Genomic DNA, 12546 nt, shown 5'->3' with positions numbered 1-12546 from the left:
GCACTCCGTCTCCCCGCCAGGATCCCTTCCCTCCCCACAAGCAACCAAAGGGCCAGATGTATCTTCACTGCCGCCATACAGAGATGAGAAGTGATTGAACCATTGCAGGCTGGTTATATGGGTTGCTAAAGGCTGGGTTTTACCCTGCCTAGCTCTATTGATTAAATCCCAGAATAACGTCGAGTCCCTCCTGCTGACGGCGTCTGTTATTTCCCTCCAGTGCTCCTCCTCCCACTCGCGCTTTGCCAGAGCAATTGCTCTCAAGTACTCCCTCCTGGCCGCTCTAACCAGAGTAGGATTCCTTGAGAGCAAGGCAACTGACAAACTTTTCCTCTTCCCCCTGCAGTCCGTTGAATACCATGGGTTGCTGGATATGGGGGGAGTCCTATTTGATCTGGGGGTTTTCCCTTTAGAGGTGAAATAAAGACTCACTTGATCTATCGTGCCTTTATATACAGAATCTAGTTGTAAAGAAAGGCACGGAGGGCTAGCAACCACCCGATCCATTGCTTCCAAGTCCCTGTACAGGGCTTCGATGGTAAATTTAATGGTCTCTAGTTGGTCTGCGTTTAGCTGAGCCTTGTCCCACTTCAATCTACGATTGTTTTCGTAGGGGATGATCTCTTTGGTTAATTTCAACGGTGCACTCATCCCTTTCTCTTTAATTTTACCCCATTTAAACTTGCAGCAAAGCGGATTATGGTCGCTATCCTGGGTGGGTACCACCTCCATATCAATAAGGTCCATCCACATACTAACACTCATTAAAATATAGTCAATTCTGGACGGGGCCGATAGCCTGTTAAAAGTCATTGCACCTGATATATCAGACCGGGTCCTGCCATTAAGGGCTCTTAATTTGTGCTCCCTAGTGAGGGCGTTCAGTTGGATTGCCCTAGCAGACCATTTCCGGATGGGAGGTACCGTCAAGGGGGGGATAGACCACCTGGAGTCGTCCTCCTCAGTACCTAGTGGATCATCACCAAGAAGAGGTTCGAACGTACAATTAAAATCGCCACCCACCATAATTCTGGCTGTGGGAGGGCAATTAGCTAGAGCAGAATCAAGGCTCGATATGGTTGCCGAAGTATTATCCCCCGCAGCCCCTCTAGCGTACACATTAAAAAGTTCAAGCCTAATCCCCTCGATATGACCCCTGGAAGAAAGGTGCATTAAATCATTACACTGGGTGTCATTAGAGGCCATGTCCCAATCTAGGTCAGTTCTTATCCAGACTAAAAGACCTCCTGCTGGTCTACCTTTCCCTCTACTTATCGCTGGGGAAAAGAAGGTAGTGTAGCCAGATTTATCGATTGGTATCAAGCACCAAGTTTCTTGAAACAGGCAGACATCGAACTTCTCGATGAATTCATGCCATTCAGGAATGTCTAACTTCCTTTTTAGCCCGGCTACATTCCAGGAAATCAGGTTTATTACCCTAGGACCCTTATGCACTAGAGAGAACCCTTCCGTGATCACCCCCCCCGGCTCCATTCCCACACCTCTAGATTGGTGGCTGTTACTCACACAACAAGATTGCCTGTCAGGTTCAGAACAATCAACAACAATAGACATACCCGGGGCATCAAAATGAGGCATATTCGACTGGATGACATTAGAGTCATCTATGGTTACCTCCTGGGAATTGTCACAAATAATTCCTCCATGCTGGGGATCCACTCCATGTCTACCGCCTCCCTCCTCCATAGGCTGTAAGCATCAATCGCAGTCCTCCATGCCACTAAGCTGCGAAAACCTATTGAAAGTATCTAAGGGGGTGAAGGGTCTAAGATGCTCCATTGCACCATTGTGGCTTAGGTGATGTCTCTGTGGAACCGTAAACCAACCAGACTGACCATTAGGGTAAAGCTGATGCTGGCCAAATACCTGATGAGTACTATTGTAACCAAACTGCTTGGGCCATGGGGCATAAGACTCTTCCCTATGTTTGGGGGGGTAAGGAACCGGCCTCGGGTAAAAGTAGGTTAAGGGCCTAGGTGTAATAGAGTTCCCTCCTCCTGCATACGGCCAGTTTAAAATGTAGTCCACTGCACGGGGGTCTCTAAAATTGACCACCACTAGATCCCCGTCAATATCTTTCCTAGTGTTACCCAACCACGGGATCCTTCTGACATGTACAATATCTCCATCCACATTTGGGGCTATAGGCCTGAATGTCCTCAACCAATGAATTATTTTATTTTTCAATTGGCCATAACCTTCCTTCTTATTGTCTGCTAATGGAGGAACCCCGGTCATGACTACTACATAGGGCACCGCTTGAGGTGGAATTTCCACTTGAGGTACCCTAGTAAAAGGACCTGTGGTGCGTCCCCCATCCCCCTGTCTCTCGCTTCTGTTAACTGGGGGAGCCTTTGTCATTGGCCTTTGGGGGCCACCTTCTGTCCCAGCTACAGAAATGATCGGGTTCAATATAGGATTTTCTTTATGTATAGCAGGCGCCGCCTTTCCCTGATGCTGAGACGACTGTTTAGACGGCTGGAGTAGAGCAGAGGGGGTAGCTACTGGGGGTTTTACAGTCTCGCTAGACGAGACCCCAGTACAAGGTGTTGGTTGTGTTCCCCCACTCCCCTGAGCCCTGGTCACCGTGGCCATACTATTTAAGGCAGCCTCTACTAAGGTCAATCTATTTTCGACTTTCCTAAGACTCTCAATCACGGGTAGCAACAGAGACCTCAGTAAAAGTTCGAAATCCCCTACAGGTGGAGGAGGAGTCGATGAGTTTGTAGATAAGGGCCCCTGACTGTTAACTAAAACTGCTATATTGGGGACCTCAACAAGCGGAGTAGCCACCATTGGTGAAGCCTCAGGTGTTACAATAGTTGCAACTTCCATGGTAGCCCTTACATGCGGTGAAGATAATTTAGGGCCTTTGCCAAAGTCTAGATGGGAAATTTTAACTTTGCCTTGTCCCGCCCTTAATTTCCTCCTTTTTTTATTTGGTGGTGGTCCGTGTATCTGTGCAACCACTAGTTGCTTGGATTTCAATGATTTAAGCTTCAGGGGAGCAGCAGGGTGGGATGGGATCTGGGTAGGGGGGTCAATCACAATAGGATCAAGGGACATACCAGGCGAAGAAGTGCAGTCACGCAGTAAAAGTGGGAAGCCTTCTTGACTAACGGTTTCCCTCCCAAGGTCGATTAAGTCCCCCTCGGTGAACAAGGATACAGACGCAGAGTCAATAAAGGATCTGTTTTTCAAGCTTTCGATTGAACGCCTCCGCTCAGCCCTGCGTTCAGCCATGATCAATTCCTTCTCCCCCTCGGACAGTACCTTGGGAAAGTAATTGTCTAGTGACCCATTGCGAAGTTTGCCCTTCTTCCCAGGTGACCCCCCATCAGGTAGGGTAGCCATTAACTAACCTGTAACACGAGCCCACGGAGTGGGTTTTAGAGAGTGGGCCCAGCCCGGCCTGCTCTGGCCTCAGAGGGCCCGCCCTTTGCCCGGGCTTCGCCCCGGGCGCTCCCGCGCAGCGGGTTACAAAGGTTTATATGGGCCTAAGGCTGGAATAAGCTGGGCGGGGCGGTCCGGGAGAGCGGGCCAGGTGATAGGCCGGAGGATTGCCGGGACTCCTGGGAAAGCGAGTCCCGGTTCCTTCGCTCGCAGCCCTGTCGCACGCTCTCTCACCCAGCTGGCTCCTGTGACTCCTGGGCTCCGGTGGCGGCAACAGCGCAGCGGGACCCGCGAAGCGGGTTCCGCAAGTAGTAAAATTGGTCTCCCAACGGCAGCAGGAACACACACAGCAAACGACCCCAATGTCAATAGGAGGCGGGGATTTTTAAAAAGGTGAGCTGGGCGGGGCGGTCAGGGAGAGCGGGCCAGGTGATAGGCCGGAGGATTGCCGGGACTCCTGGGAAGCGAGTCCCGGTTCCTTCGCTCGCAGCCCTGTCGCACGCTCTCTCACCCAGCTGGCTCCTGTGACTCCTGGGCTCCGGTGGCGGCAACAGCGCAGCGGGACCCGCGAAGCGGGTTCCGCAAGTAGTAAAATTGGTCTCCCAACGGCAGCAGGAACACACACAGCAAACGACCCCAATGTCAATAGGAGGCGGGGATTTTTAAAAAGGTGAGCTGGGCGGGGCGGTCAGGGAGAGCGGGCCAGGTGATAGGCCGGAGGATTGCCGGGACTCCTGGGAAGCGAGTCCCGGTTCCTTCGCTCGCAGCCCTGTCGCACGCTCTCTCACCCAGCTGGCTCCTGTGACTCCTGGGCTCCGGTGGCGGCAACAGCGCAGCGGGATCCGCGAAGCGGGTTCCGCAAGTAGTAAAATTGGTCTCCCAACGGCAGCAGGAACACACACAGCAAACGACCCCCACACACACACACGCACAGAGCCCCCCCCCCCCCAAGACCTAAAAAGGGCTAAAAGCGGTAACTTCGAATTATCGAAGTTCTACCATGAGAGCGTCCCTGAACGTCAAAAATTAGGAATATCTATATACTTTGCTATACCACTGCAATATTATTAAATCTGCAGACTGGCAGCAAAACTTCTTTAAAAGGTTTCATTTTACATCTGGCAGCAGTGCCGTGCCTAACCCATCTCTGGATCACCCCACTGGGAGATATCACCTACTCTTCGCTCAGCCTCTGGGAGATCACACCATAATGAACAGTCACTTAATCAATAACAGAGAATATTAATTTCAACAAGGGCCCACTTTGTGATGTCCAAGGAAGAAATGAAACATGTCGGTATTTTACTCGTTATCACATCTGGCAAAACTCAACATTTTCACGAAGAGTAATTTTATTTTCCACTGAATGGTAAAGACCTAGAGCAGACTGGATTTATAGCGGGTGCGCTACAAGTGCCGCGTACAGAGGAACGATAATAACGCTTCCCAGTCAACGGCACAGGCGTACTTTTATTTCTATGTACTCTACACATAAACGACCTAAATTTACAAGGAGCAACTGTTTATACACAGATGATGATGGGTTGGGAAGTCTGGGGGGCGACGGTAGGACACACAGGCTCCATCCCGAGAAAGGAGAACTAGGGCAGCCCCCTCTGAGCGTCACACTCACCGCACTTGAACCAGCGCAGGGCAGACTGGGACCGTTGGAACAGAGCGAGCCAGGTGACAGTCCACTAGGAGCTGCGGGGGACCGTCCAGGAGGAACTTCTCGCACAGCAGCCTGAGCTGACCGGAGCAGACAGCAGGGACTCGCAGAGATCTAAGGGAGCAGCAGGAGGTAGGCGGGGCCAGGATGACGCACACTTGACGAAAATATAGGCTGGGTGTTTCCAGGCTACAGATTGTGCCACTGGACCTGCGCGTCTGAGGTCAGTCAGACCTATTTTTATTTATTGTGCTTATTATATAGCGCAGACTTTACCCGAAGGTGTCAGAGCGCTTCACAATAGGAACAGTAGTGACACATGAGAAAAAATTACAAGTCAGCATGTTACAAAAGCCATCCATAGCTTTCTTTGAAGAGTACTCAGTCAATGTGTTTTTGCATTGCCATCTAAACCCGTCAACTGTAGGAAGACATACAAGTGCAGCAGGTACACACTGTGCTACATACTGTGAACAGAGGGCATTGCTCCGGCTTCAGCACTTGATTGTTGTTTCAGCTGATTGCACTCTCTGCGGCAATGCAGCCAATTAACAATTGGCCAAAGGTCTCCTAGCCAATGGTGCAGTTAGGATTGCTGGAATCAATCTTGGGCTGCTACATAAAACATGCTTAAACTAACCTGATTGGCTGCGAACACCTCGATAACAGTGTGTAGTCCGATTTGCCGTAATTTTTGTACTTGCATGGAAAATCCATCGCGAAAGCACCAATAACAGACAGTCAGTGGAAAAATCAATATGGATTTGCTTTAGGTTCTTTACACTAAGAGCATCTGTGGTTTAAAATGCAGTGAATCACCAAACGGTTCTAACGGACCAATGCAGCATAGAGGGCAGCAGCCGCCATCTTAGCTTGTTAAGGGACGGGGCTGCGGGAGGAACGGAGCAAGCACTCGCCATGACGTTGTGTTTTCGCTGTAAGCCCCCGTCCTTTTTTGACATGGGGGGCGTGTTTTTTCTTTCTTCCCTCTGAGAGAAAGAAACAAAAAAAACACGCCCCTCAATCCGAAAAGGACGGGGCTTACATTAAAAACACAACGTCAGAGAGATCTCTTCTCTAATGGCTGTCCGCCGTTTAGGGGGGCGGGTTCAAGCCCCAATACTAGAGACATAAGATCTCGCGAGCGAGACTGCGCAAACGCAGCCTACGCTAGCCGAGACCTAAAAAGGGGCTTTTCTGTGAACCTTATAACATACAAAATAGATCTTTTTAGCTCATAGTTCTTTTATTTGCATACCCATAACTTCTTGTTTTAAGGACACAGGTTAGGTGCTCTCAGATGAAGAGTTCAGTCAAAGTGTAAACAACAGTTTTTTAGGAAAATTGAAAATTTGATATTTGTTTTGTAATGGAGAAATCCAATGAATATTTTAATTGCTACTAAAATATAATTTACTTATCAACTGTGTTTTCTTCAATAGGTGAAAAAGGAAGCTTCAGCCATGGATCAGTTGTTGACGGACGATTTGAAGGATTTATTCAAACCCAGCGGGGTACCTTTTATGTTGAACCATCAGAGCGATATATTGGGGATAAAGCCCTTCCATTTCACTCTGTTATCTATCATGAAGATGATATCAGTAAGTACATTTATCTTTATACAAGAAAGAACTGGTGCAGCCATTTTAGATTCTAAAATCCTACTAGCTTTATTTCTGAAACGTGCTAGGGATTTAAATAAATTTTACATTTGAAACAATCTGTATATTGAGTAGTTAACAGTTCGCCTCATTAACCTGTGATGGCATCCCACGGAGGAGTTTGGGGGAGGGTTACAACCTTTTCAACAGGATCACCCATGGTATTAAAGAAAGCGTTCTAAATTAGGTATCAATGTCCAACTATAGTACAAATGTGGAGGTTACATTTGAATTGTGGAGTGTTTCCGTCTTTCTGCAGGATGGTTTAGTTAAAGGTGACCTAGCTAGTTCTTTGTTTCATTTTCTTTATCTTTAACTGATACACTCACACAGGTATGTTGTTATGGGAGAATTGTCATGGGAGATTGCAAAAAAGAAAATGTTTAGAACAATTAGAAAATATTCGTTTTGGGGGCTTTACAGAGTAGCAGTGATCCATTGTAATGTGTTTTGCAGAGTAAAACACAAATGTTATGTGTACTGCTTTTGTTTGCTGGTGTAACAACAACTCTTGAATTATTGTGCATTTATTTCAAATGCTTTTGTGGTTGGACTGCTGTGACAAAATGCTGATTTTTGCATCTTAATCTGTTTTGCATCCTGAAATATGGCTCAGGTTACCATCTTTCATGCAGACGACTAATGTGAAACATTCGTTTTGGGGTTCTTTACGTTACGGTTTATACTTAACAATACTTCAAATCTGCGGTTGTTCCATGTTTGTTTACTGTTTCCTATTACACACCAGATTGAAAGTTTCACGATTTGATAAGTAGGCCATTAATTTGTTTGAAGTATTCCTTAGTGCTTCATTTGAAGTATGTAATACTTAATTGCAACATATAGGCCAGACGTGGCTAAAAGTTTAATGAGTGGGTTATTTATTATTGAGGTACCTGGGAACTGAGCAGGTCCCAACAGCCATTTCCTCTTTAGGTCTCTCCTTGAGACTGATTTAGCCGTGTGTTGGCCAAATCTATTGTCTTCAATATGCATGGAGTGGGGTCATGATCGGATGACTGCGTTGTCTATCTCGTTTGTCTCCTTTTGAAATTTTGACTTTTCCCCTATTCCTGTGGGAAGTCAAGCAGCATTTAGTTTGCAAAGTGCTGTGATTGGATGACTTGTATTCTTCTACTGTTGCAGTCAGGGAACTATTTTTTCGTTTTCTTTAAACCCTGGGGGAATTCATGTGCTTTTCTCCCTCCCATGTTTGCTGCCTACTCCAACCCTGCCTTCTCGGTTTTAATTTTTTTTGCCTGTTTTTTCATTGATGTCTCACCCCTCGTGCATGTCGCCCTATGCCCCACTCCTTTAGACATTTTTTAAACATTTTTTTGTCTATTTTGTTTTGCCAGATGCTGGGTCTAAACTGGAATGGCATGGGGAGAAAAAAAACAATGGATGTAGGCCCAGATCTCTGTACTGGGGTGAATGTATGACAATGTTCTTCATTCTGTCCATCAATTGATCTTTTTGCATTTGTCACCCCGGGTGGGACGGGTATGCCCAGACGTGGGTCTCATGCTCTCCATGCCACTGGAGTCAAGCTATCCTGCCTGATGAAGGCTGAAAGCCCGAACTGGACCTTGGATGCTTGTTTCCAGTCCAGGGATGGCCTGGCAGTTCGGGCTGGACTATTCCCCTTGGGCGCTCAAGACTGATTTGCATATGGTTGGGTCCAAACTGGAATGGCATGGTGAGCAAAAAAACGATGGATTAAGGCCCAGGTCTCTGTACTGGGGTGAATGTATGACATTGTTCTGCATTCTGCCCATCAATTGTTCTTTTTGCATTTGATGCTGTTGGCTGGCATCCATTTTAAAATGAGGTTTTACCCATTTAATTGCCCACCAACCAGTGCGCACGCATGGCCAGCGGTTCTAAGATATGGGTTTGTGTCATTTGAACAAACCCATTTAAAAATGGCCACCGTGAAAGTACACATCCATTGCAGACTTCTTTGACATGTGTTAATAGTATCTGAAAAAACTCGTTGAAAGATGGCTGTCGTTGTTTATCTACTAACTTGTTTTTTTAAGTATTGCAAATGCATTCTAAGATGACCGCCATGGATATGCTCACATCCATAGTGGCCATATTTGAATGGGTTTTTTCTGGTCTTTGAACAAACCCATTTAGAGATGGCCGCCACAGATGTGTACGCATCCATGGAACATGTCAAGTGCAAAAAAAAAAAACCCTTGGATCAATCCAAAATGTTTGATTGCTGAGATCAACTGTGTGTTTGTATAGCGGGTTATAGTGGGATGGCTGAGGTCTAATAAAAGCTAATACATGGAAAAATCCTTTGATATTTGTAATTAAAGTTTTAAACTTTTAAGATAGGTCCCAAAGGACCTTAGGTCTCAAAGAGGGTAAGCTCGCCTCAGAGTAGAAAAGACTGATGTTTATAGACAGCCAGTGAGTGTTGGTGAGCACAAACAAGTGTTTTAAATTTTGGTAGCATTGCACACTCCCAGTTCACTTTGCTTCTTAATTGTTGAAAAGACACTCAAGAGCGTTCCGAGATAATCAAGACTCGTTCATGCGGATAATCTTGCAGTTCTGTCACTAGGCTATGCAATTTCGCTTGTTACTGACCTGCATGTCATATGGTCAAATAGTGGAACTTTCGACTTTAATCCCACAAAGCTCTACAAATGGACTTCCTTTATTTGGTGGCCTGGGACCACCTGTTTAAAGTACAATGTGAAGCGGCAGGGCAGTTTTCTGTATTCTTAAATAGTAATAGCTCATTATTGTTTAGAGTATGCAAAGTGTTTTATTTCATCCAGCTCTGGTTAGCAGTGTATTCTTTCACTGTCGAGTGACTGTGGCTCTGTGATTGGATTCTAAATCGTATTACACTGCAGTTATGGGAGCACAAATAACTTGGTGGGGAGGGTGGGGGGGCTAGGGTGTAGGAACGGAATGAGTCACATTTGAAAGTGTCTGCCACACAGTAGTTCGGCAATTAAATCCTAAGTGACAAAATGCAGAATGGAAATGGGCATTCCCAAGAGGACATTAAATCGACTTCGTCAAGCACTTAGTCGGCGGGCATGCCTGCTTCCGAGTGCCAGGCATGTATGAATGCAGCAATTTTCATCCTTTCAACAAAGAGCTTCTTGACATTTGCAGTTGCTGCCTGGCCTGAATGGAGCCAATTCTGAATAGCGCGTGATGAAAAACCCCATGCAGTCCTGAAACCTGTCACGAGAGTCTGCAGCGGGGAGATCAATGAGAGGCGTGAAGAACCTTCTGCAGGTCACCGGGCCTTTCAGATCCGCCTGCCAAACCAAGGCAAACTCATGGGGCTGAGAACTGCATTCAAGGTCCAGCTTCCACAGTGTCCGTATTCGGGATCAGGAGCAGGTACCTGGATCACGCAGCCTAGCTGTCTCCCTGTATACTAGATGTAGTACTTGGTGTCCTTAATTTGTGCAGGTGTTGGGTACCAGCAGTGTTTCCAGAAGTCTCATATATTGATGAAAGAAAACTCCGTTTATTGAGCTCACAATATTTGTGTATGGGCCAGCATGCAGAAGGTGAAGGTGCTTTTTGGCCAGGGCTTAATTTGTTTTGGTGGTGCTAGACCTGGCCTCCTTGGTGTGGATTTTCCCCAAAACCTTTGCCTTCAGACCTACTGTTTTATTGACTTTGATTTTGCTGGCTTTGGGACACTTCACACTTTACCACTGCTAACCAGTGCAGTGCTTGTGCTTTCTCCCAAAAATGTGGTAAGATTTGCTTGTCCACAATTGCCGTATTTATTTTACTTATAAGTCCCCAGTAAAGTGCACTACCTTTGTCATTGGCCAGTAAATTACATGCTACTGGTGGGCCTGCAGCACGGATTGTGCCACCCACTTAAGAGGCACTTTAACCCCTTGCATGCGGCGCAAATTTTCGTGCTGCGCGGGCATTTTAATTAGTGGGCGGGATTCAGATGGCCGGGGGGCGTCCTCCGCACATGCCCACCGTGACGCGTGACGGCTCCCGGCTGTCACGAGCATGCAAGGGGTTAAACATGTCTCAGGCTGGCTATCGCAGCTTGTGTGTGCTGTTGTAAACTGCCACTTTGACTTGGAAAAGTGCATCCTTTGGCAGGCCCAAACTGTCCTTTTTAATGCATATAAGACTCCCCTCAGGTAGACCCTGGACAACCCAGGGGGTAGGTAGGGCCCAATGTATGTGAAAAGGACATGTACTTTTACGTTTTACATATCCTGATAGTGAAAAACTCTTACATTTGTTTTTCACTACTGCAAGACCTACCTCTCCCATAGGTGAACATGAGAGTTGCCTTTTCACATTTTTATAAGTGTAGTTTCGAGATGGGAACAGTTTGTTTGGTGTCTCTGGAAATGTAGTGAAAAATCCTAACTCATGGTGAAGTCTGATTTTTAAATTACAATTTTGAGAATGCCACTTTTAGAAAGTTGACTTTTCCTTGCTTTACCCATTTGATACCTGCAGCCCGTCTCTGGGTCATGTGGCTGGATGTAGTTGACAGTTGTGCTTTGTGTATTCCTCCTACACAGCCACACCCAGTGCAGAGCATAGCCGTGACTTGATTGGCAATAACTGGCAGGATGGGAGGGAGGACCTGGACCCAGCCCCACTTAACCTTGAATAGACTGTGTCCTATCCCCCCACAAAAGGTTGCATACCCCCTGTAGTTAGTCTAGAGCCAGGTTCAGAAAGGCAGGGCATCTGTTCACTTTAAAGGCATGCCTCTAGAAGCTTCTCCCCACTTCAAAGGCACAATGGAGTATAAATATTGCACCTCAAACACCAACTCTTCAGTACACTTCTGGACCTGTAAATATTCTGTTAGTAAGAAGGACTGCTGTGCTGTTGAAAGGACTGTGACGCTGCTGGAATGCTGCTCTGAAGGAACTGCTGCCCTTTTGTGCTAACCTGTTGCCCTCTTGCCTGGGTGAGAAGGACTGAACCTGCATCTCTTGAACCCAGAGTGACTCCAAGGGCTAGTTGGTTGGTTGGTTGACTGGCTGGACTGATCTGAAGCCTCAGGGACACATCAGACTTCCCACAACTTTGCACCTGCACCCGGTCTCTGCCACCTGTGTCTACCCTGCCAAGTGGTGCCGCCCCAGTCCTGGACTCTTGGAAGTTGGCCTAAGGTGCTTGTCAGCCACTGTGGATCCAGCGGAACCTACACATCTCCTCTGCTGAGCATCCCAGAGGAGAACCAATGCATCTCCGCTGCTGCATGGATTAGACCTGTCGCAAGGACCTGCAGTGTTTCCGCAGCCTGCAACCTCTTTCCGTACCACTGTTGCGTGATGCATCCTCTCCACAGGCCTTCGCATCCCTCATCGATAGCAGCCTTGATGATGATTTTGAACTCTGCATTGAAGCCTTGCAGCTCCTTGGAACCGATGCATCGCCCCGACTGCTCGATGCATCTTCGATGCTGGACTTCGCATCACAAGCCCTCGTGTATGGGATCTTCAACGATGCAGGACATTGCACTGCAGTCATGCTCATCTTGTAACCGATGCATTGCTTCGGCTGTGCAACGGATCTTCAATGCAGATCTTCGCAACACTCTGCAAACCAGGGTTTAAAATACTTTGTTCATCGGGCCTAATTGAGTCCCTGTAGCCGGCCTGTGCTCCACCTCAGTCAACCTGAACTTGTGAATTTTGTCCTGGTCCGGCTTGACAAATTTACACAGTTGGTGATTTTATGCTTTTTTGCACTATTTTGACTTAAATCTTTAGAATTTAATATCTGCAGTTCTACTGATTGGATTTCTGTTATGTTGGTCTT

General features: G+C 47.0%; 1 protein-coding gene across 1 annotated transcript in view; it reads left to right on the top strand.

Moving 5' to 3' along the window:
• The window catches only part of ADAM10 (ADAM metallopeptidase domain 10), a 536961-nt gene that overhangs the window by 271509 nt on the left and 252906 nt on the right, over positions 1-12546 (top strand). The window contains exon 4 of the mRNA XM_078685166.1: positions 6526-6684. Coding sequence (XP_078541292.1) covers positions 6526-6684 — 159 coding nt within the window. The remainder of the gene's footprint in view (positions 1-6525; positions 6685-12546) is intronic.

The sequence above is a fragment of the Lissotriton helveticus genome, chromosome 3_2, assembly GCF_964261635.1.
Source record: "Lissotriton helveticus chromosome 3_2, aLisHel1.1, whole genome shotgun sequence".
Classification (NCBI taxonomy): Eukaryota; Metazoa; Chordata; class Amphibia; order Caudata; family Salamandridae; genus Lissotriton; species Lissotriton helveticus.
This window is presented reverse-complemented; position numbering and strand designations above follow the sequence as displayed.